Source organism: Gopherus flavomarginatus, chromosome 23 (assembly GCF_025201925.1).
Source record: "Gopherus flavomarginatus isolate rGopFla2 chromosome 23, rGopFla2.mat.asm, whole genome shotgun sequence".
In the NCBI taxonomy this organism is placed as follows: Eukaryota; Metazoa; Chordata; order Testudines; family Testudinidae; genus Gopherus; species Gopherus flavomarginatus.
Genome location: NC_066639.1, coordinates 13839376 through 13862298, shown reverse-complemented (window position 1 = coordinate 13862298; position 22923 = coordinate 13839376). Strand labels below are relative to the sequence as shown.

Here is a 22923-nt window from a genome sequence, read left to right as displayed (position 1 = left end):
TTATTTTATTATTAATACCAATATGAAAAAATTGCAATGAATCATGCTAGATATGCCATGTAAGGTGTCAGTGAAAATGTTATGATTTTCCAGGTATGATAATTTTGTTTCTATGTACAATACCTTTGTATTGTGAGTTATAGATATGTAGGGTATATCTGTATTTCCAGACTTGTGCAGAGTTTCTGGGTGACACCCCCAGACATATTGGTATCAGCACTGCCTAGCATGTTTGATGCTCATCCAGGTTCATCAGCTAAATAATGAACCTGTGGAAGGGACTAAGGGGATGAACCTGTTGAGCAGCAGCAGCTCCAGGCACCAGCGCTCCAAGCACGTGCCTGGGGCGGCATGCTGCAGGAGGCACCCTGCTGGTCCCTGCGAGAACAGCAGTCAGGCAGCCTTTGGCGGCACACCTGCGGGAGATTCGCCGGTCCCATGGATTCGGCGGCAATTTGCCGGCGGGTATGCCGAAGCCATGGGACCGGTGGACCTCCCGCAGGCAAGCCACCGAAGGTTGCCTGACTGCTGTGCTTGGGGCGGCAAAAAAGCTAGAGCCACCCCTGCTGTTGAGACAGCAAGACATGCAGGGATATGCCTCTGTATTGAGAACTCCAAGGCTTTTCCACGCCATGTGCTGTGAAGCTTGTGTTTGGGACACAGGACGTAGAAGCCACTTGGCAAAAGGAATATAAAGGGCAGCTGCATCATCTCTATTTTGTCTTCAGACCCTCTTCCTTCCCCTGGAGCAACTTCTCTACAAACTGAAGCCTTGACCAAAGGACTGAATGACCCATACAAACTGTGGATGTGGTCCAGACAGACGTTCAAACCAGCAACTCACCAATATTGCTAAGAACCTAATATACAGATTTCGGAATGTATCTGACTGCTTTCCCATTTAACAACTCCCTTCTTTCTTTCTTTTCTTTTATAATAAACCTTTAGTTTAGATGCTAAAGGATTGGCTGGCAACATGGTATTTTGGGTAAGATCCAAACCTATACTGACCTGGTAACATGGCTGACCCTTTGGGGTCAGAAGAACATTATGTGAGCAGAGTTTTTAAATAATCTCTCACTGTACCAGACCTAGGTGCTGATTGGGAATCAGAGAACTGGAATGCAATGAAGGGGGCTGTGTGATTTCTTTTTTCAGCTTCTTGATCACCAGTGTGGCTGATGAGAAGCACAGTTTGTGACTGGTCATTGAGTTTAACTTCAGTGTTAAGCAGCAGTTTTGGGAACATCTGCTTTCCCATTTTCAGCTTGCCCTAACCTTGGCATTTTCAGTGAGGACTGCCCCTGGCACACCATGTCACACTAAGCACTGAAGTTAAATTAATAGAATATTTTTAATGACAAAGTCTTATGAAATCAATTGAACTTCTCTGTTTTCTTTCATTTGAGCAGGGTTTCCAGTTTCCCAACCTGATGTGATCTCCCAGCTGGAACAAGAGGAAGAGCCATGGGTCCCAGACCTCCAGGGTTCAGAGGAAAGAGAGATCCTGAGAGCTCCCTGCACAGGTGAGGAAACGTTAAACCAACTCAGAATGTGTAAGTGCCTGAAGGAAACATCTGGGATGCCCTACAAAGTCTTGGGAGGTCTCTCAGTTCATTATTGTCCCTAGCAAGGGTCGCATCCTCAGGGTAAATATAGCTCATGGCTTCCTGTAGATCCTAGCAGACACCAGGCAGTAGCTTCCTCCCTTCCTCCTGCAAATTTGGATGGGATGTGAAGGCTGAATTGATCCCCTCCTCTCTCCTATTTGGGGGAAGAGTTTGAGGGAGTACAGTTCCTGATTTTTATTTGACCTGTCTTCAGCACTTGTTTTGGTTTGGTCTTCCTCTTTCCATCCCTGTTTGAGGTTTCTCTCTCTATCACAGCAGGTGATGTAATGGTACATGAGAAAGAGGAGCAGAATTCTCAGCCGGAAAATGTTGAGCAAGTGGATAAACACAGAGAATTATCGCAAAGATCGAAAAGGAATGTGTCCGGGAGTCATGAGCAGGGAACATCTGGTGAGATTCGGCACAGACCAGAAAGAGAGCAAGGAAACCAGCCAGGGGAGAAAGTGGGTACATTTATTTCCTGTCTGGGAACTCAGAAGGCCCTCAGGGAAACCACAACCCAGCAGGAAATCTTCATGGGAAAAAGAAAAAATACATGCATTGAGTGTGGGAAAAATTTAAGTGACTACTCAGCCCTTATAAAGCATCAGAGAATCCACACGGGGGAAAGGCCCTATGAATGCCGTGAGTGCAAAAAAGGCTTCACTAGCAGCTCAGACCTTTCTAAACATCAGAGAATCCACACAGGAGAGAGACCCTATGAATGCAGTGAGTGTGGGAAAAACTTCACTCACAGATCAAGCCTTTCTGTTCATCTGCGAATCCACACAGGGGAGAGGCCCTACAAATGCAGTGTTTGTGGGAAAAGCTTCACTAGCAGCTCACACCTTTCTAAACACCAGAGAATCCACACAGATGAAAGGCCCTATGAATGCAGTGAGTGTGGGAAAAGCTTCACTCAAAGATCAGGCCTTTTTCAGCATCAGAAAATACACACAAAGGAGAAGCCCTATGAATGCAGTGAGTGTGGGAAAACCTTCAGTCGCAGCTCGCACCTTATTACTCATCACAGAATCCACACAGGAGAGAAGCCCTACGAATGCAGTGAGTGTGGGAAAAACTTCACTCACAAATCAGCCCTTTCTGTACATGAGAGAATCCACACTGGGGAGAGGCCCTACAAATGCAGTGAGTGTGGGATAAGCTTCACTAGCAGCTCACATCTTTCTAAACATCAGAGAATCCATACAGATGAGAGGCCTTATGAATGCAATGAGTGTGGGAAAAGCTTCACTCAAAGATCAGCCCTTTTTCAACATCAGAGAATCCAAACAGGGGAGAGGCCCTATGAATGCCGTGAGTGTGGGGAAACCTTCAATCGCAGCTCGCACCTTATAACTCATCAGAGGATCCACACAGGAGAGAGGCCCTACGAATGCAGTGAGTGTGGGGAAAGCTTCATTCAAAGATCAGGCCTTCTCCACCATCAGAGAATCCACACAGGGGAGAGGCCCTATGAATGCTATGAGTGTGGAAAATGCTTCACCAGAAGCTCAGCCCTTTCTGTTCATCAGAGAATCCACACAGGGGAGAGGCCTTATGAATGCAGTGAGTGTGGGAAAAGCTTCACTCACAGATCACGCCTTTTTCACCATCAGAGAATCCACACAGGGGAGAGGCCCTACGAATGCAGTGAGTGTGGGAAAACTTTCAATTGCAGCTCTCACCTTATTAGTCATCAAAGCATCCACACAGGAGAGTGGCCCTATGAATGCAGTGAGTGTGGGAAAAACTTCACTCACAGATCAGCCCTTTCTCTTCATCAGAGAAGCCACACAGGGGAGAGGCCCTATGAATGCAGTGAGTGTGGGAAAACCTTCAGTTGCAGCTCGCACCTTATTAGTCATCAAACAATCCACACAGGAGAGAGGCCCTATGAATGCAGTGACTGTGGGAAAAACTTCACTCACAGATCAACCCTTTCTGTTCATCAGAAAATCCACACAGGGAACAGGCCCTATGAATGCAGTGAGTATGGGAATACATTCTCTTGGAACTCAGCCCAGGTTAACCATCACAGAATCTGCAAGGGAGATCAACACCATAAAAACCTCTAGGGCTATCCGTACTTTTTTTTTTCTTTGATACCTTTCCTGATTGCCAAATACTAACTTTTGAAGCTGTTTGAACTGTTTGCAGCACCGTTATCCCTCAGCTTGTCCAGATGAGTGGCCCATTTTTGCCTTTTGCAGTTTGCCCTCTTTTGAGGTGGACCTATTTGTCCTTTCTATGATCCCACAAGTAATTTGAGTGTGCCCTTCCTATCAGAAACCAGGGAGCATCACATTTATACCATTCCTCCTATTGGAAAGTTATTGTTAGAGTCTCCAATGATACAGATTGTATTATTTCCAGTTGTTCTCACATTGCTCTTGGTTGTGCTGAAGAGCAGTTATATTGGGAACTTTTCAAATTACATGTAAATGAAGAGGAGCAGGGGCACTGGAAGAGATGGGGTGACTCAGAGATTCCTTCCTTCCCCATCACTGCAGAACTGTTACCTTTTGCCTGAGCCGTGCAGAGTTTATGTTCATCACATTCTATCCATCCACTTCTCAAGGTGTCACGTGATGAAGCATTCTCCATTGTCTGTGATTGGAGATGATACTTTGACTTCTTTAATCCTATATCAGTCGCTATGACTGGAGATGAAAGTGTCAAAGGCCTGGTAGGAGAATTCAAATGGATCCCAAACACAGTGTGATCATTTGGAGTTTAAATCCCAGGTTCCATCTATTGGTAAAGCTACTTCTGGCAAGGTGACTGTTTCCCCCTCATTATGGGGATGCTAGGATACTAAAAAGTTTGTAAATAACATATCTGGCTATTGACACAGTGCTGAGTGAAGTATCTTTGAATGGATCAGAGACTGTGATGGGAGAATCTCTTCTCCTGATTCTGAGTCATCAGATGTAACCTGCTCTGGAATTTCACTTGACACTTTCGTTGTCATGTATTCTCTCTCTCTCTCTCTCTCTCTGTGATGTGGGTTTCTATCTTTCCTGGAGGCTTTTTCGTCACCCAATTGGATATTAGTTCAGTCTGATAGGATGTAGCTCAGATTTATTGGAGACTTTAAGATAAGTGACCATTTGATAAGGTCCTCTTTTATCATTTCACCTTTGCTTTTTCCCCATCCCTCCATGCTGACATGGAGAAAGTTGAAGTGCAGTTCTGTCAACAGGAGAGAACTCTCCAATTTACTGGACATGCTAACAAAGACACAGCAGTGATTTAAAATCTCCACTCAGAAACGGTGAACAACTGCAGAACCCCAACAAATTGAAGGAAGTGCATATGAGCTGAATGTAATTGAATTGTTGAAGTCAATATTGTCTCAGATGATCTGGGGAGAGAATTCCATGATAAGTTATTTTGAACTGGGCAGAATGCCCATGTGTTTAGTTCCCAAAGCATTTATAACTCAGGCCCTCCAGAAGATCTCTCCTAGCTAATCCTATGGTATGAGAAATGCAGCCCTTCGTGATGTAGATGTTGAGAAATAGAAGTGGAGTTTTTGTTGAATTTATTCTTTGTAGGTGCTAAAGATGTGTATAAAATGAAATTGGTGTTGAAAATGTAATAGCTTCAGAAAAATAGCAATTTTTGAATAGAAACTCCAGCTCTGGTAACTAACGGAGATTCTGATCCAGGCCTGCATCCAGTTCATGGCCTGGACCTGTGCCACCGAATTAAAGAAAAGCTGGACATGTTTTGTGAAGCCATTCCTCACTAACACTGCTGAGATTTTGAGTGGTTTTGTAAAGGATTCTTCTTCAGAGAAGTGTAAATTTACCCTAACTAAGGCCAAGGATTTGGAAAGAACTGGGGTGGAAAGAGTCCACACTCAGTTCTTGGTTTTCACCCCAGTAAAGGAAGCTTTGGTGACCAATGACCCAAGGAACATTGTTTGTAGAACTCCACTTCCTAGTTCAGTGTCACTGATTACACTTCCAAAGGATGTCAGGGGTAGACTGAGAACAATCATCCTTCACAGTTTGGCTCCAAAGAGAGAGAGCTTCATAGGACATTCCTTCCCCATGGATCCCAAACTGGCTGCCTGATTAGGTAACAAGCACTTTCAGGCTGTAGAAATGATGGTAACCAACGAGGCGATGAATTTGTCAGCCTCCAATTTCAGACTTCTGGATACATGCATATTGAGCCCTGATTCTATGGTTTTGTTGTTGCAGCTGCACCAATGTAGCTGCGCTGCTATAGCACTAATATTACGTACACTCTAAGCCAATGGGAGAGATCTCTCTGGTCGGACTTTAGTCCAGCCCCCACAAGCGGCGGTGGCTATGTTGGCAGGAGAAGGTCTTCCCTGATGCAGCACTATCTACACAGGGGGTTAGGGCTGCGTAACTGCGTTGCTCAGCTGTGTGGATTTTTCACAACCCTGAGCAATGTAGTTATCCCAATAAATGTCTTTAGTGTAGACCAGACCTTAGTTTTCTCTTGTGTTTTATCCACTTACATTACTCCTCTACTTTGAAAGATTAAAAAGTGTGAAAAAAGTATCTTTCCTCATGATGCAGACATTCCCACATAGGAGACCCCTTCCACCAACACACGTGGCAGAAGATCCTGAGATATATGAACTTACAGAAGTGTTTGGGGCCTATGTTGGGACAAACCACAATTTGAGCCAAGGTTCAGTTGTTGGCAATGGGGATTAAAAGAAAACTAACATATATGACAAGAATTTGTGATCTTTGTATATGTTCCTGTTACCAGTGGAAATGAAATTTTAGGTGAAGTTATTAGTTAAAGAGTAAGAGACTAATTGTGTGATAATCTGAATTATTTTGGAAAACTGAAAGTTGTTTTATTTTTTGTTTTGTTAGTTATACAGGAAATGATGGCTAATCTTGAAGAGTTAATTTGATTTAATCTACCCACTGTAGCGTAAGGTGTTCTGGTAGAACACCTCACTCCAAAGGTTAGGGTGGGAGAATGTGTGTGAGAAAGAGTGTACAGTAACTCCTCGCTTAACGTTGTAGTTACGTTCCTGGAAAATGGACTTTAAGTGAAACAATGATAAGTGAATTCATTTTCCCCATAAGAATTAATGTAAATAGGAGGGGTTAGGTTCCAGGGAAAAAAATTTCACCAGACAAAAAAATAATATATTATATAGATATACACATAGTATACATTTTAAACAAACAACTTAATACTGTTCACAGCTGTGATGATTGTGAAGCTTGGTTGAGGTGGTGATGTTAGTGGGAAGAGGGAGGGATATTTCCCAGGAAATGCCTTGCTGCTAAATGATGAACTAGCACTCAGCTGAGCCCTCAAGGGTTAACACGTTGTTACTGTAACCTCTCACACAAGATAGCACAAACACGAGGGAGGGGAGACAGCATAGCAGATAGAGACAGACACACACCTTGTGTGCGGGAGAGAGAGCGAGAAGCACACTGCCCCTTTAAGGAAGCTGACCCACTCTTAAGTGCACTGTCTTTTTAAGTGGATCAGGAAGTTGAAACAGCAGCTGCTGCCCCAAGCTTGATGTCTCTCTCTGCTGTGTCCCCTCCCTGCTCTATATGGTGTCGGAGAAAAACACAGTTCTCGCTTTTTCTTTGGGTGCAGCAAAATCAGATACTTTATTATTTCTCAAGCAATTGCAATAGAGGGAGGGAGTGTCCTAGGACACAGGGCCACCCCAGTCCCGGACAGGTCTCTCAACAGGTAAACAGTTACAGCAGGCATTTATACCTTTGTTACAGACAATAACAAGCAATAATACAGACAGTAATAAGCAACAGCTGCATTTTCTTTATACATAGGCCACCCTGCTATCTTATTTTTCTCACTTCTGGAAGACGCCAGTCTACATATTTGGTTATCAGTGCAAGGTCATGACAACTTCTCACACAGTTCTTTCCCACTCGCCTCACACCATCCTCTCTTCTATAAGTCTCGCGTCATTAGGGTTACAGCTGGCCTAACTCTTGTTAACTGCTAGCCTGACTCTTGCTAACAGACTGACATGCATTAAGATCCCCTACAAATCCTTGTCAATTCCTTCCCTCCTTCCACAATGGAGAAGGGGTAAGTGGGGTGCAGGAGCAGGGGGCAGCAAGCACAGCAAGCAGGAGTCTCTGGAGCAGCTCCAAGGCAGAGGACAGGAGCAGCACCTGGCAGTGGGGAGAGGGACAGCTGAACTGCTGATTGCTAGCCTGCTGGGCAGATGCAGCACAGGAAACTTAGGGGAGCTGATGGGGGGCTGCAATCATCAACCATCAATATAAAGGAAAAGGCTGAAGTCCATTGCCTTTCATATAAAAAAAAATCTAAAGGCTGGTCTACACTGAAAGGCTATGTTGATATGGCCACATCTCTCAGGCATGTGAAAAATCCACTGAGAGAAGTAGTTAATGTGACCCGAACCCCAGTGCAGACAGTGTTAGGTTGTAAGAAGAATATTTCCAGTGTTTGAATTGCACACGTAACCTTAGACAGATTGATCCCCTATGGGAAGCCAGTCATGACATCAATTCCAAGCTTGACCCATCTCCCTGTATGTGAGAAAGCTCCTAGTATAGATGGCTGAGCCAGCTGTCTGATTGCCTAGTTCCTCAGCAGTAGTTACAGCCAGTGGCGAGCTGCAGACGGTTCGCACCGGTTCGCTAGAACCAGTTGCTAAAATTAGATGCCGGTAGAAAAACGGATGTTAAAGAGCCGAGCAGGTAGGAGAACAACTCTGGTCCGCCGGCCAGCTGTGGCCCGCGGGACTGCCCTGTCCCCCACCTGAGCTTCCAGGATTCCCTCCTCCCCCCTGCAGAGCCACATCGTGCTCAGCCCACCAGCTCAGCTGAGCTCCAATTTCATCCTGCTGCTTTGAGCGGCTGCCAAAAGTTAAGGGGGGGCTGGGAGCTTCAGGACTGCCTGGGGGCAAGTGGGGCAATTTGCCCCGGGCCCTGCAGGGGCCCCCTGCCCCATGAGGATGCCCCCCTGGCCCCTCCCCCCACAGTGACCAGCCACTGGCAGCTGGGAAGCTCAGCTGAGCTCTAGCTTGTCCTGCTGCTTTGAGCGGCTGGCAAAGGGGGGGGGCTGCGAGCTCCAAGGTCGCCTGGGGCGCAAGTGGGGCAATTTTCCCTGGCCCTGCTGGGGCCCCCCACCCCACGAGGATGTCCCCTGCCAGCCTCGACTCCACCTTCCCCCATCCCCCGGCTCAAAGCATTGTGCATTTTTTAGTTTGAGGAGTGCTGTAGTGGGGACGTGCGTATAGTGTGTGCGCTGGACAGAGTTGTGTGTTGCAGGGCAGCTGTGTAGCAGGGGAGTTGTGCAGCTGGGAGAGGGTCTGCACAGAAGTGGGTGAGGGCTGGGGTATGTGCACTGAGGAGGGATGTATAATATTTGGGGTTGTGCAGTTCAGGTCACTTATGGTGTGTATGGGAGGAGGAGGGCTGTGTACAGTGTCTTGTGGTTGTGTTGCTGGGGGTGAGGTGCTGTATGCTCTGCTGGGCCTGCACAGGGTTCTTTCAACACAACGGATTGTTGAGTGTGGTGTAGATGGGGGCTGTTGTGCAGTGGTTGCGTAGCTGGCGTGCCTTGGTTTGGCTGCCTAGGGCTTCTGGCAGCCAGCAGCTTGTTTGCTAAGCTGTAATTTATAAACCTCCAAATGCAGCTCCTGGAGGAGCCTGTGTGATGAGGGCAGGAGGGAAAGATGGACCCAGGACAGGGTGTGTGCGTGGGGGGCTCCTTTTATCCTCCAGGGGAGAGTCAGCCCCCAATTCTGCCTCTGGGTGGGTTCAGATCTCTCCTGCAGTAGCATTTGGTAAGGGGAGCAGTGGCTAGCGGGGCAAGGTCTGTGGTCCCAAGTTAGGGTGACCAGATGTCCCGATTTGGGGTTTTTTTTCTTATATAGGCGCCTATTACCCCCCACCCCCATCCCAATTTTTCACATTTGCCATCTAGTCATCCTAGGTAAGCCAAATGGAGCAGCCTGTGCCCGGGTAGCACTTGGTAGTGCCGTGCCCGGTGGCTGGCTGGGGCTGACTGGCAGCAACTAGCTGTGGAGTTTGCAGACAGGTGCTGCAGCCGTCCAAATATCTACACACACATTCTGTCTAGGTCACTTTCTGCAAACAAGCTGCCTGTTGCAGTTCTCAGAGCCCCAAGCGGACCCCAAAGAACCGCCGAAGACCCGGAGCGCTGCCGGGTAAGTAAAAATTAAAAAGGTGCCTCTAGCCAGGGAAGGGGTTCTCACTGGGCACAGGGCCCGATTCGGGGGAATCGGCCTAAAGCCGGCCCTGCCAATGTTTGCTCACCCGAGTCTAGTTTATTATTTTATTAACAGGATTGCACTTGCCTCGTTTGTTAAGTCGATATATGCATGTGAGTCAAATGTCATCGCTCCCTAAGTTTGTCTTGTTGAGAGAGACAATGTCTTGTTTCTTGTATTAATTAATTGAAGTCGCACTTGCCTTGTTCATGCACTTGTGCAACTGTTTTCTACACGACCAGTCATAGTCGGTCTGTTTGTTTCTAGTAAATTGCGTGTGTACTACTAACTGGACTCTAATTCGAAGATTAAAGTTTTCTATTCAATATTATTTACCCTTCATAATGAAATGCCAGAAAAGCATTAGTGATTGGTTTTCTAGTAAAATGACAAAATCATTAGTCAGTAGTTCAAGTAGTGAAAATAATGATTTAATTACTGAGAACGCCGATGAAAATAATTTTGGTGATGAAAATATCTTAAAAGTTGAATCATCTGAAAATGTGTCCACAATGGAAGAGGATTTACATGATTGTGAAAATGTAGTACCTGATTATTGGACTTCTGAGCAGGCACAATATTTTTTAAAGAAATATAATGGCTTGATAATTGAAGGCAAAAAAGTTGGCTGTTCCCACTGTGCAAAGACATCACATTTGGGGGTCCTTGGAGGATAATCTTTACACATTTCTTTGGAATGGCAAAAGTGTACTATTAAAGCATCTGGAACTGATAAAAAGGTTCAGCAGGCTTCATTAAGAAAAAAAATGAAGGAACATTTCGAATCAAGCTCTCATTTGAGAGTTATAAATATTTTAAATGAATCTAAAAAAGAACCTCTTACTACAGTGATTGATAAACTTACTGAACAAAATATTGCAATAACCAGCAAAATTTTCAACATCGTTTACAGCTTAGTAAAAAGAAACTGACCAATGTCAAAAATGGAAGATGAAGTAGAGCTACAAATTAAGAATGAAAGTGATTTAGGGAACTGCCTAAATTGTCGATTTTCGGCCATCAGAATCGTAGAACATATTGCTGAATTAATAAAACAAATTTTTAGTAAAATCATTGAAAACTATTCAAAGATTTGTATTATTATTGATGAAGCTTCTACAATTTCAAGTAAAACTGTGCTTGTAATTCTTCTAAAATGTGAACTACAAGATGCTTCACCAACAATTTTTCTCGATCTAGTGGAATTAGAATCAACGAAAGCAGAAAATATTTATAATGCTTTGAGACATACATTAACTGATACAGGATTTGACACAGAATATTTAAAGAAAAATTTAATCGGATTTTGTTCTGATGGCACGAGCACCATGCTTGGACATAAATCTGGAGTTGCTACAAGACTGACTGAAGATTTTCCAAACATTATAATTTGGCATTGTTTGAATCATCGGCTACAACTGGCTTTAGATGATGCTATAAATAATATCAATGAAATCAGCCATTTCAAGATTTTTTTGGACAAGATTTATACAATTTTTCATCAGTCAAATAAAAGTCAGTTTGAACTTAAACAATTTTCTGAAGAACTGTATATTGAAATCATCAAAATAGGCCGTGTTTTTGGTCCACGATGGGCTTCTTGTAGCCTTAGAGCTGTCAAAGCGGTCTGGAGAGCGTATCAAGCTTTTTATATTTACTTTTCCAAAAATCAGAAATTTTCTGGCATGGCAAAAAGATTGAAAAAAATAATTTTTAAAAGACTTGGCAGTAATGATTAACATTTTGGATGAACTTGCATTATTATCAAATGCGCTACAAGCGAGACAATTGAGTTTAACAGAGGCAGATAAACTAATCAAACGAACGATTTTTTTTTCATACAATTAAGAGATAGTTTTGGTATACACGAAAATAAAATTAATGAAATGATAGAAAGTGATGCTTTTAAATGCATAGAGTTTGAAGATAATGTAAGGTTTAAATCACTGCCACGAGACAAAGTAATAGAGTGCATTATTGAAAAAATGAAGGCAAGATTATTAAACGAAAAGCACATTAAATATAAAGAAGATAATTTAGGTCATTCTTGTAATACACCTAAAATAGTTGAATTATTCAATGTTATGGATCCCACTTCATGGAATATTGAAGAAGTCAGGTTACCTTGGAAATCAGGAGAAGAAAAAGTGCATGAATTAAGTAAATTCATAAAATTTGTAGTTGTTCTAAATGATTTTCGTGACTATGTAGACAATAACATTCAATCAAAAAATCTTCCTGATCCAGGAACAATAAGGAAAGCAAAGCAAATTATGAACACAACTGCAATTAGTTCTGCAGAAGCAGAAAGAGCTTTTTGGTTGATGAATATTATTTGTAGTGATAAAAGGGCGAATTTAACAATTAAACATATCTCAAGCTTTATGACCATCAATTTGTTGGGAAAACCACTAAATTCCTGGAACCCAATACCATATGTTAAATCATGGATGAGAAATCATCGATCTGCATTAGATACCAGAGTTCATGTATCCAACACCAAAGATTATGAAGAAGATCAAGAAGCCATTTGGAAATTACTACATAATTAGTAATAAATGTACTTAAATATTCTTTAAAATGTTGTTTGTTGTTGCATTATATACATCAACATGAATATATTACTTTTTTTAATAACTTAAGTAGTTCACATGTAATATTTTAAAATACAAGAAAAGGCATTTCATTCTTTATTATTGTTTGCTTACTCACATCTCTTTATATTTTCTTCTTTTCAAATGTATTTTAAATTAGTGTAATAAAGCAATACTTTGTTTCTATTGTAATAAACATGTAAAAATGTTTTTTTTTATTGCTAAGTATGACTTCCAATGATTCAATGCATTGCCATTTCTTATGGAGAAAGGTACAAAAATACATACTGTGGACGAACATCCCTTAAATCAGAACTTTTTATAGGGAACCAGTTGTTAAGATTTTGGCAGCTCAACACTGGTTACAGGTTTTAGTGCCCATCAGTCCAAAGACTGAGAGAAATGTTGAATTCCAACCATTAGTCATTTTAGTATCTTAATGTTCATTTCTCTGTTTTTTGTGCTGGCCTTTCTATTATATTGGGGTGTGACAGTATAGTTCAATGCATGTGTGACAAAAGCTCATTGGTGCCAATTGGCAAAGGGGTGACAAGCAACTTCTGCCTCAGACCTGACAAACTTGCCACTCTGAATACACTGATTTTATTATATTTATCCGGGAAGCATAGCAGTGAGATCTCTAGTGAAAGCTTGTAAATTATTGATCCTCCTAATCACCAAGAAAGGTGTGTATGAGTCATATTTAAGGAGTAATGTAAGAACATGGAAAATATGTGCATATGATATTGTCATGAAACTGAGTCACTCCAATCACTGGTCTTGGTGGGGATGGCCCATTCCAGTGGGAGGGAATTATCACCTTCCCTTGCTAGCTAGTTATGGAATGTATTGCTCCATTGTCAACCGTTGCATTAACCCAGAAAAGCCAATGGAAAACCATTAAAGACAAACTATAGATTGAAACCCTGTGGATGTGAGAAGGACAATATCACAATGAGGAGATTGTCCTTTCTGTGAATAAAGACAAAAGCCTGATACAGTTTATAACAGGGTGGAGAAAAACACTCTGGGTGCATTCACCAAGGAGATCCCTACTGACCAGTGGTGCTTCATGAAAGGCAGGGCCCTGGCTCCTAGGGACTAGCAATCACTGCAATGGACTGAAATGTGAGGTGAGAATCTACTCTAGACAGGGAAGGGAGCTGTTAAAAAGTGTAGGTTACATTTTGTGATTTTGTTTAGTTAGTAACGGTTGGTTTCCATCACTCACATTTGTTTCTGTTAAATCTCTATCCCTGGTTAAATAAATTTCTGTTTTTTCAATAACGGTACTCAAGTGCTGTGCGTGATACAGTAGCAGTGGTCCACAGTAAAACTGGTAACCTGAGATATACCACTGCTTTGGGAAGAGAGGATCTGGGATTTCTCTGAGTGTGGTGATTAGGGCTGGACCCCAGAGTGCGACATATTGAAGGAACTCAGGGGTTAGGATATCTCTACTGTCAACTGTTAGGACTGCTGTGGCTCAGAGGAGGGTGCTTGAGTGCCTAACAGGCTGGGTGAGTTTGGCCGCTAACATCCAGCTGTCAATTGCAAAAATCCCTCTTACTAGTGGCAGGTGGCAAGAAGGAGACTCACAGCCCTCAGCACCCTGAGAAGGGTCACAGTGTGCATCTATGTTGATCCACCTGTCAAATCCACACAGAGAAAGCACCTTATAGCATAGCTCCCTGAATCAAAATAGCCCTAAAATGCTGCCCTATGTGCTCTTCTCTCTGTGAAAGCATGTAAAGAATCCAAGAGCTGAAGGGGAGGGATTGGGTCCAGAGCGACCTAGACAAATTGGAGGATTGGGCCAAAAGAAATCTGAGGAGGTTCAACAAAGACAAATGCAGAGTCATGTACTTAGGACAGAAGAATCCCATCCCAGGAAGGCTGCAGACCCACTGGCTAAGCAGCAGTTCTAAAGAAAAGGACCTGGGGATTACAGTGGATGAGAAGCTGGATATGAGTCAGCAGAGTATCCCTGTTGCCAAGAAGGCTAATGGTATATTGGGCTGCATTCATAGGAACATTGCCAGCAGATCGAGAGAAGTGATTATTCCCCTCTATTTGGCACTGATGAGGCCACATCTAGAGTACTGCATCCAGTAGTGGGGGCCCCACTACAGAAAGCATGTGGACAAATTGGAGAGAGTCCAGCGGAGGGCAACAAAAATGATTAGGTGGCTGGGGCATGTGATTTATTAGGAGAGGATGAGGGAACTGGAGTTATTTAGTCTGCAGAAGAGAAAACTGAGTTGGGATTTGGTAGCAGCCTTCATCTACCTGAAGGGGAGTTCCAAAGAGGATGGAGCTCGGCTGTTCTCAGTGGTGGCAGATGACAGACCAAGGAGCAATGGTCTCAAACTGCAGTGGGGGAGGTCTAGGTTGGATATTAGGAAAAACTTTCCCTAGGAGGGTGGTGAAGCACTGAAATGGATTCCCTTGGGAGGTGGTGGAATCTTCATCCTTAGAGCTTTTGAAGGCCTGGTTTCACAGAGCCCTGGCTGGAATAATTTAGTTGGGGTTGGGCCTGCTTTGAGCAGGGGGTTGGACTACATGACCTCCTGATGTCTCTTCTAACCCTGATCTTCTATGATTCTAAGTAGCTGCAAGGGGTCTGCGTGTTCACATCTGTACAGATGCTGGGAATGGGCGACAAGGGATGGATCACTTGATAATTGCCCTGTTCTTCTTATTCCCACTGAAGCACCTGGCATTGACCACTGTTGGAAGACAGGGCACTGGGCAAGATGGATCATTCGTCTCACCCAGTAGGGCTGCCCCTCCACCATTAGGGAAGCTCATTTGTGCAAAGCCATCCACGATGTCATGCATGTTACCTAGAGTCACGGTTCTTCTGAGTAGGATGCGATTAATGTCCCTGCAAACTTGCATCAATGCAATTCCAACAGTTGACTTTCCCACTCCAAACTGGTTAGTGGCTGTCTGGAGTTACCAGTTTCCAGATTGCAATTGCCACCTGCTACTCCACCGTCAAGGCAGGTCTCATTCTCGTGTCCTTGTGCTGCAGGTGGGGGCAAGCTCCTCACACATTCCCATGAGAGTGGCTTTTCTCATCCGAAAGTTCTGCAGCCACTGCTCGTCATCCCAGACTTGCATGACGATGTGATCCCACCACTCCGTGTTTGTTTCCCAAGCCCAAAAGCGGCCTTCCATGGTGGTGAGCATGTCTGTGAATGCCACAAGCAAACTCATGTTGTATGCATTACTCAAGTCAATATTGTCGGAGCCCTCACTGTCACGTTGGATCCTAAAGAATAACTTGACTGCCAAATGTGACATGCTGGTAAGACTTGTCAGCATATTCCTCAGCAGTTCGGGCTCCATTCCCACAGTCCAAAAGGGAAGATAGAGCGTGCAGTATAAAAACATTGAAAGATGGCGCCAAATGTGGATGGAAGCACAGGGATTTCTGGGATACAAACCAATGCATCACGGGCATTGGGACAGGACCCAGAATGTATGATGTTTCTGCATGATGAGGAAAGAAGGTTTTGGGTCAGTTTTAGCTGCTGCAGATCCCTTTGCTGTTCTAATTATAATGATATGAACAAAAGGGAGGCAAAATAAAAATAAATCCAAAATTGCAATACAGGTGAGGAAAGAGAAGATCATGGTTAAGCTAAACACTTCAAAATAAAAATTAATACTAAAAAGGGAGGGAGGGGACGAGATCAAGTATGTGGAGATCCCCTGGATATTTGAACTCACTGAGATTTGGTTCACAGAAAAGCCCTAGGGAAGTGCTAACTGATGTGTTGAGACTACTTCTGCCCCTGCTTTCTTGCCAGCTTGGTACTCCAGTGCCCTGCCTGGTTTGAGTGAGACACACTAGCCCACTGAAAACCCAGGCCCAGGTCTGAACAACATCCTCCCAAACTACAGGCTCAACTGAAAACAGCTTAAGAAGTGTTCCTGTCTCCAACACCCAGATACCCAACTCCCATGAGGTCCAAACCCCAAATAAATCTGTTTTACCCCTCTCCCCAGTATTAATACATACTCTGGGTTAAATAATAAGTAAAAAGTGATTTTATTAAATACAAAAAAGTAGGATTTAAGTGGTTCCAAGTAGTAACAGACAGAACAAAGTAACTTACCAAACAGAATAAAATAAAATATGCAAGTCTATGCCTAATACAGTAAGAAAATGATTACAGATGAAAACCTTACCCTGAGAGATAGTCCAGTAAGCTTTTTTTACAGACTAGCCTCCTTCTACCCTGTAGCCTATAGAACTAACCTGCTTGCTTGTATATATATCTTTTATTATAGGTTAAGTATTTGGTTTATTGTAATAGGTTTATAAATTTATATTAAAAGTAAGTTTGGCTGTAATGCAAGAGACCTACAGTCCATATCCTGTATGTTAAGCTAAAGCAAAGTTAGCATATCTATATCCTGTGCCCTTTGTACCCAGAAAAACAAAGTTGACCTTTTATCTTATTTTTCTTATACCCAAATAAAGTACCTACCCCATGACCTTCTATTTAGACCAATAGACAATGGAGAATGGCATAGGGTTTTTTTCAATGTTGTACTCACAGACTTAACAAGTCCACCACAAGAGACTGATGTGCATACATTCCTGTCATTGATACACACATACATATTAGCCTTTGGGGTAAGTGGATCCTAACATTTCTGTGGGTGAGGAATGAAATTTGGGCATAAGAGGAAGGATTTCCAGCATTTGCCCTATAAAAGAAGTGACCCACCTCAATATAGTATCTCCAGTTCTCACTTTACTCCATTCTTACTTACTCCGCTCTATCATTTCTATTCTTACTTATTCTCTGTCTCCATCTATTCTATCTACGATGACTGCTACTATTAGTAGGCTGTACTCATTCTTCTGAAACTTTAAGTTTCAAAGGAACTAGGCTAAGCTCAGTTTCCCTAAGTTTTATTCTTAGTTTGTTTATTAGGTTTTGATTTAAGTTTAAACCCTAATTTAGCGTTGATAGCTCTTAGCATTAGATTTCTTCTAAGCACTGCATCCCTCACTCAAGAATTGAGAAACCTGAACTGCAAGGCTGGTCCTGTGTCTCTTACCACCAGGTTATCAAGGAAGGGTGTGAATGTATTAACCAAAGCTTTGTTGCATATCATACTATATTATCATATGTCTCTTCTGAATAGCAGTAATGCAATTGTAACTTTGTAACTCTGGGTATTTTACCATTTACTTACTATTATTGATTTTAATAAAAAGTCTTTAAGGCTGTATCTGTCTCAGTGTGAGCTTCTTGTCATACCACCGAGGGTCCTTTATAAATTCTGTGAAGCCTGATTCAGGACAAGAACTTTTATCTTCTGATCAAACAGATTGGCAAGCCAAAAACCCATACCAATTAATATTGATGATAATTATTATTAATAATAAATTAAAACTGAATAAAAATTAAATTAATAAATTAAACTCCCATACTATCCAAATTAATATTAGTACACCCTAAATCAGGCTACAGTCCAGCAATCACTGACATCCCCGTGGTTACTGTCCTTTGTTCCAGTTTCTTTCAGGTATCCTTTGGGGATAGAGAGGCTTTCTTGAGCCACCTGAAGACAAAATGGAGGGGTTTCCAGGGGCTTAAATAGACTTCCTCTTGTGGATGGACATCCCTTCTTCTCCCCCGTGTACAATCCCAGCTACAAGATGGAGTTCAGGAGTCACATGGGCAAGTCACATGTCCACGCATGACTGAATCCCCAAGCTCAGATGTAGATTGGCGTCTTTGAGTTCATTGTTGGCTTAAATGTTTCGTGATTGGGCACTGACTGAGAATAGTCTTTTCTCAGGAAGCTGACCAACTGCTTCACTGAGGCTACTTAAAATAAGTACACAGCCAATATCCATAACTTCGAATACAAAAACGATACATGCATACAAATAGGATAAATGTATTCAGTAGATCATAACCTTTACAGGGATATGCTACATGGCATATGTAGCATAAAACATATTCCAGTTATTTCATATATACATTCATAAGCATATTCCCATTATGGGGCACAACGTCACACTCACATTGCTAGAATCAACGTTCAGACTTGATGCTGTGGAAACCTTACAACTACCTGTCTCTCTGAACACCTGTGATGAGCAGGACTGAGTTGGGACACCTGCTCTGCTTCAATCATTTGCTGTCTCTCTGTTCTCTCCTTTTCCTCCCCCCCAATTCCTCGTCTCCAATGTCTCTGCCTTTCTCCTCTTGCTCCCTCTCCCCTCTGCCCTTTCCCCGGAACTCACACTCTACAGCTTATAGGAAAAGCCAGAGCTCCCATGTTCTGCAGGTGATCCTGTGTCAGAGGACATGTGACCCAGGTCAGAACCAGTCACCAGAACAATATGATCCTTTATGGGAAACTTCTCTGCCTACTCCCCAATTATCCCCCCACACACACACTCACACTAAACGGGGTGGGAGTACAGCTCTGACTGAGAGGCCTCAAGGGAGAAATTTCAGCCCAAAGTCAAATTTGCGTGAAATGTTGAGAAATGAAGAGCCTCCACCCCCGAAAAAAGCCACAGAACTCTAGGGTCACCCCCATGGCACCAGCACAGGGAACCCAGTGAAATGGGGTTACAGAATACAAGGGGAGAGGGAGCAGGGGAGAGAGGTGACAGGAGTCTCTCTTTTTCCTTCTCTCTTCACTTTTTATTCTGCTCTTCTCGTCCAGGAACTGCAGACATAGCAGGGAGGGGTTTGTCTCATTATTAGGGATCCATGTCTGTCACAGAGGTGGTGGAACTGAAGGATTCTGTGACTTCCTGAAACTTCTGTGACTTCTGAAGCAACCACTGTGGCTGACCCCAGGGCCACCCAAACAGCTGGCCCCAGGGACTGCCCGAGCAGCAGATAATGTGGCTGGTTCTGGGGACCATTTGAGCAATGGTTCCAAGGGCGGCGGGAGTGGCTACAGCTCAGTGGCTCCCAGCAGCACTCCCAGGGTGGCCGGAGCAGTGACTGGCCCCCTGGGGCTCCCCCCTGGCAGCAGCTGGAGCGGCGGTGGGGCCCTGGGGCTTCTCCCCCAGTAGCTGGTGCCACATGCCCCCCCGGACTCCCTCCCCCCACTGCTGGTGCCGCAGACCCCCTGGTCTCCCCCAACCCGCAAGATTCAATGAGTAAGGTGACAATGTAATCATGGATACTTCTAGTAAAAGTCACGGATAGTGATTTTTTTTGTTTCTTGCTCATGGCCTGTCCATGACTTTTACTAAAAATCCCTGTGATTAAATCATTGCCTTATTCATTATTGATCAAATCAATTGAAACGCTTCCACCTGCAAGTGAACTTAGCCCAGGACCCTCAGAGTCAACAGCTGTTACTCCCCCTACCAAGCTCTCTGGTCAGATGTCCTAGCGCTGGAAGCCTCCTTTTTAGATCCTAAAATAGCATTTTTGCACTGGGGGGGGCTAAAATTTTGGACCAGACATTGTAGCTCCACCATTATTTTATTGAACGGCTTCAAAAGAGCAAGTGTAGAAAGTCTCCTAACTGCCAGGCTCTCTGCCATGGAAACAGCTGCCCCTGCTCTTCAGGAGTCTGTGCGTTCCACACAGCAACATACAAACCTGCTCCAAACTGAAGGTGGGGGGGGGGGTCAGACAGTGACAGGGTTGGTAACACAAATACTTCAGACTATTAACCCAGGGCCCTTCCTTTTTTTAACCCAGGCCGTGCCAGTCAATTGTTAGCCATGGTGTTATCTTCATCTTAAAATACCTCTCAGGACATTTCACAGAGGAAGTAAAACCTGCTCCCACATATGGCTCCCTGTTGAGGTGCTGTACTGTACCTGCCCCTGGACACTGTCTAGTTTTATACTCGTAGAGCTTTTTCTCTTCAAACCCCTTATCCCAATCTCTGGGCCAACCGCTGCATTTCAAGAGTTTAGAATTTACTCTCATCATCCTCGTAAGGCACTTTCCAGGTGAATGAGACAAAGTAAGTGTGGGAACCCACATGGTTAATGAAAACCAATGCTCTGGGTGAGGCCTGAACTCACACTCATAAGAGCATTTTCTCCCTGCACTATCCAGTTGCACCACTGTAGATGCTTCTGGACACATTTGGGAAGTAGGCAGTTACCTGAATCTGTGGTTAATGCCTTTGGCTTATAACTGAAAGGCTGATCGTTCAAACCCAAATGAAGTTTTTTTTTAAGTGATGAGAATCCAGTACATTTTAACAAGCAGAAAATCTTCTCTATTCTGGTCTAGCCTCATTTGACTCCTTCTGCCCATCTTCTTCTGGCCTCAGTGTCTTTCCTTCCCTATTGGGTACATGCAGAGATGAGCCCTGGCCAGTCAGTGTCACAGAGAGTCTGTATCCCATAGAGCAGTGGTTTTCAAAATGTAAGGCACGGGGTCGCAGTGGCTCTGGTCAGCTCCACCAACCAGGCCATTAAAAGTCCCGTTGGTGGTGCTGCCCAGCTAAGGCAGGCTGGTCCCTATCTATTCTGACACCACGGTGACCGCAGAAGTGGCCAGCAGCAGGTCTGGCTCCTAGGCAGGGCAGGGCACAGGGCTCCCGCGAGCTGCTCTCACCCTGGCCAATGAAAGCTGGGGGGGCGGGGGGCTGCTCTTGGGAACCTCACAGAGATGCTTGTGCACCTCCACCCAGGAGCTGGACCTACTTCTGGCCACTTCCCGGGCACAGCACGGTCTTCAGTGCTAGGACAGGTAGGAAGCCTGCCTTAGCACCCCTGCTGTGCCACTGGTTGTGAGCTGCCTAAGGTAACCCATTCCCCAGCCCTGAGCCCTCCTCAAATCCAGAGCTCCTTCCTGTACTCTAAACCCCTCATCCTTGGCTCCATCCCAGAGCTTGCACCCAGCGCCCTGACCTCCTCCTGTGCCCCAACCTCCTGCCCCACCCCAGAGCCCCCTCCCACCCCTAAATCCCTCATTATGGGCCTCACCCCACAGTCCTCAACCCCACACCCCAAATCTCTGCTCCAGCTATGAGCCCCTTCCACACCCCAAACTTCTCATCCCCAGCTCCATTGAGTCATGTGCATAAACAATTTTCCTCAACTGGGTCTCCAGAACAAAAGTGAAACCCACTGCCCTAAGGACTGTGGGTGAAGGACTCTGGCCGAGAACTGAATTAACTCCACTCACGTGGGTTAGAATCACCTGTTTCTTTGCAGTAGATAGTGGGAAATGAGATATTATTCAGACTCAGGAGGCAAGGCAGAGGCTTCATGACCTTTATCCCCAGGAAGGGAGAGAGGAAAAAAAGGCCAGAGCTGCCTTCAGTCCCAAGCTGGAGTCTCCTGGAAGGTGGAAAAGTCCCTTGATCACTGAGGATCCCCTGGGATCTTGCTGTTCCAGATTCTCCAGAGTCCTGGGTTGGGGAGGGGGCCACTGTACAATATGAAATGCAAAGGAGGACCCTGGAAGGGAAGGGAGGAACAGAAAATGGAAAGGAATGAAACAGGGAGAAAACCCTTCTTCGCTCTCCCCTCCCCTTCCCAGCAAGAAATGTGATCAGTGGGGAAACTCCCCACCACGAAGGGCAGAGATCATAGAGATATTCACTGCACAGTGAGCAGTGATAGACTTGTTGCCTCCTATCCCAGAGAGAGCAAAGAGCCACCAGAGCTGGAGCTATGGGCTGCTGTGCTTTCCTTCCCAGATGCTGGAATAATTTGCAGCACAGAGACCTGGCTCAGGGCTGATCAGGCAGAAGATCTGCTTGCCACAGAGGGGACGAGTCCGAGCAGGGACAGGGTATGGGGACAGGGCGCAGGCAGGGCCATGGTTCAAGCTCCGGTGGCTCCCCCACTCCTCAGGAGGTCCTGTCGGTGGCACTCCAAAGGTGGTGGCCCAGCACCCCTCCAAAGGGAGGTGCGTCACATCCAGCATTTCTTGCCCTGTTTGGGGAGGCTCAGCCTCCCTGAGCCTCTTATAGCCATTGCTCACGCACAGTGCCACTGATAAATACAGTCAGAGGAGACTCTGGGGGCCTGGGGGGTGAAATACCTGGATGAAACTGGCTGCCTGAGCCCAGCCCCTCTGCACTGAGGGGGAGGGGGGCTCAGTGATTAAATCCTCAGAAATCTCCCGCCTGGGATTGTAATGTCAGGCTCCAGCAAACAAATCCCTCTATGCGTGAGGGGAAGGGCTGTGAGGGGAGGGGCTGCAACAGGGATGGTCCCTGCGGGAGTCAGTGTGAAAGGAGGGAGGGCTATGGAGCGTCTCCGTGACAGGAGGGGCTGTGAGATTATTGTCACCTTCAGGTAGCAGGAGCCCCTGACATGGGAGTTGAACTGCCCCCTCCCCTCAGGTGCTTTGGGGGGCCCTAGAGCCCAGCATGGAGCTGCTGTCCCTGTGGCTTCCCTGGGAGTCACAAAGGGGTGATGTGAGGTTACTGCCCCATCCGTCCTGTCCCCAGAACAGCTGGGTGGGGCCTCAGCCCTGTG

The 22923-nt window shown here is 44.9% G+C and overlaps 3 protein-coding genes across 10 annotated transcripts in view; 2 read left to right on the top strand and 1 right to left on the bottom strand.

Moving 5' to 3' along the window:
* LOC127039346 (zinc finger protein 883-like) overlaps positions 1–6328 on the top strand; it is a 205128-nt gene extending 198800 nt beyond the window's left edge. For all 4 annotated transcript variants that reach the window (XM_050932877.1, XM_050932876.1, XM_050932878.1 and 1 more), the window contains 2 exons: positions 1413–1526; positions 1887–6328. In XM_050932877.1, coding sequence (XP_050788834.1) covers positions 1413–1526; positions 1887–3688 — 1916 coding nt within the window. In that variant the 3' untranslated portion in view covers positions 3689–6328. The remainder of the gene's footprint in view (positions 1–1412; positions 1527–1886) is intronic.
* Positions 1–22923, top strand: part of LOC127039371 (zinc finger protein 883-like) — a 341025-nt gene that overhangs the window by 198800 nt on the left and 119302 nt on the right. The gene's annotated exons all lie outside the window — the stretch shown is intronic.
* LOC127039349 (zinc finger protein 154-like) overlaps positions 1–22923 on the bottom strand; it is a 197641-nt gene that overhangs the window by 151607 nt on the left and 23111 nt on the right. The gene's annotated exons all lie outside the window — the stretch shown is intronic.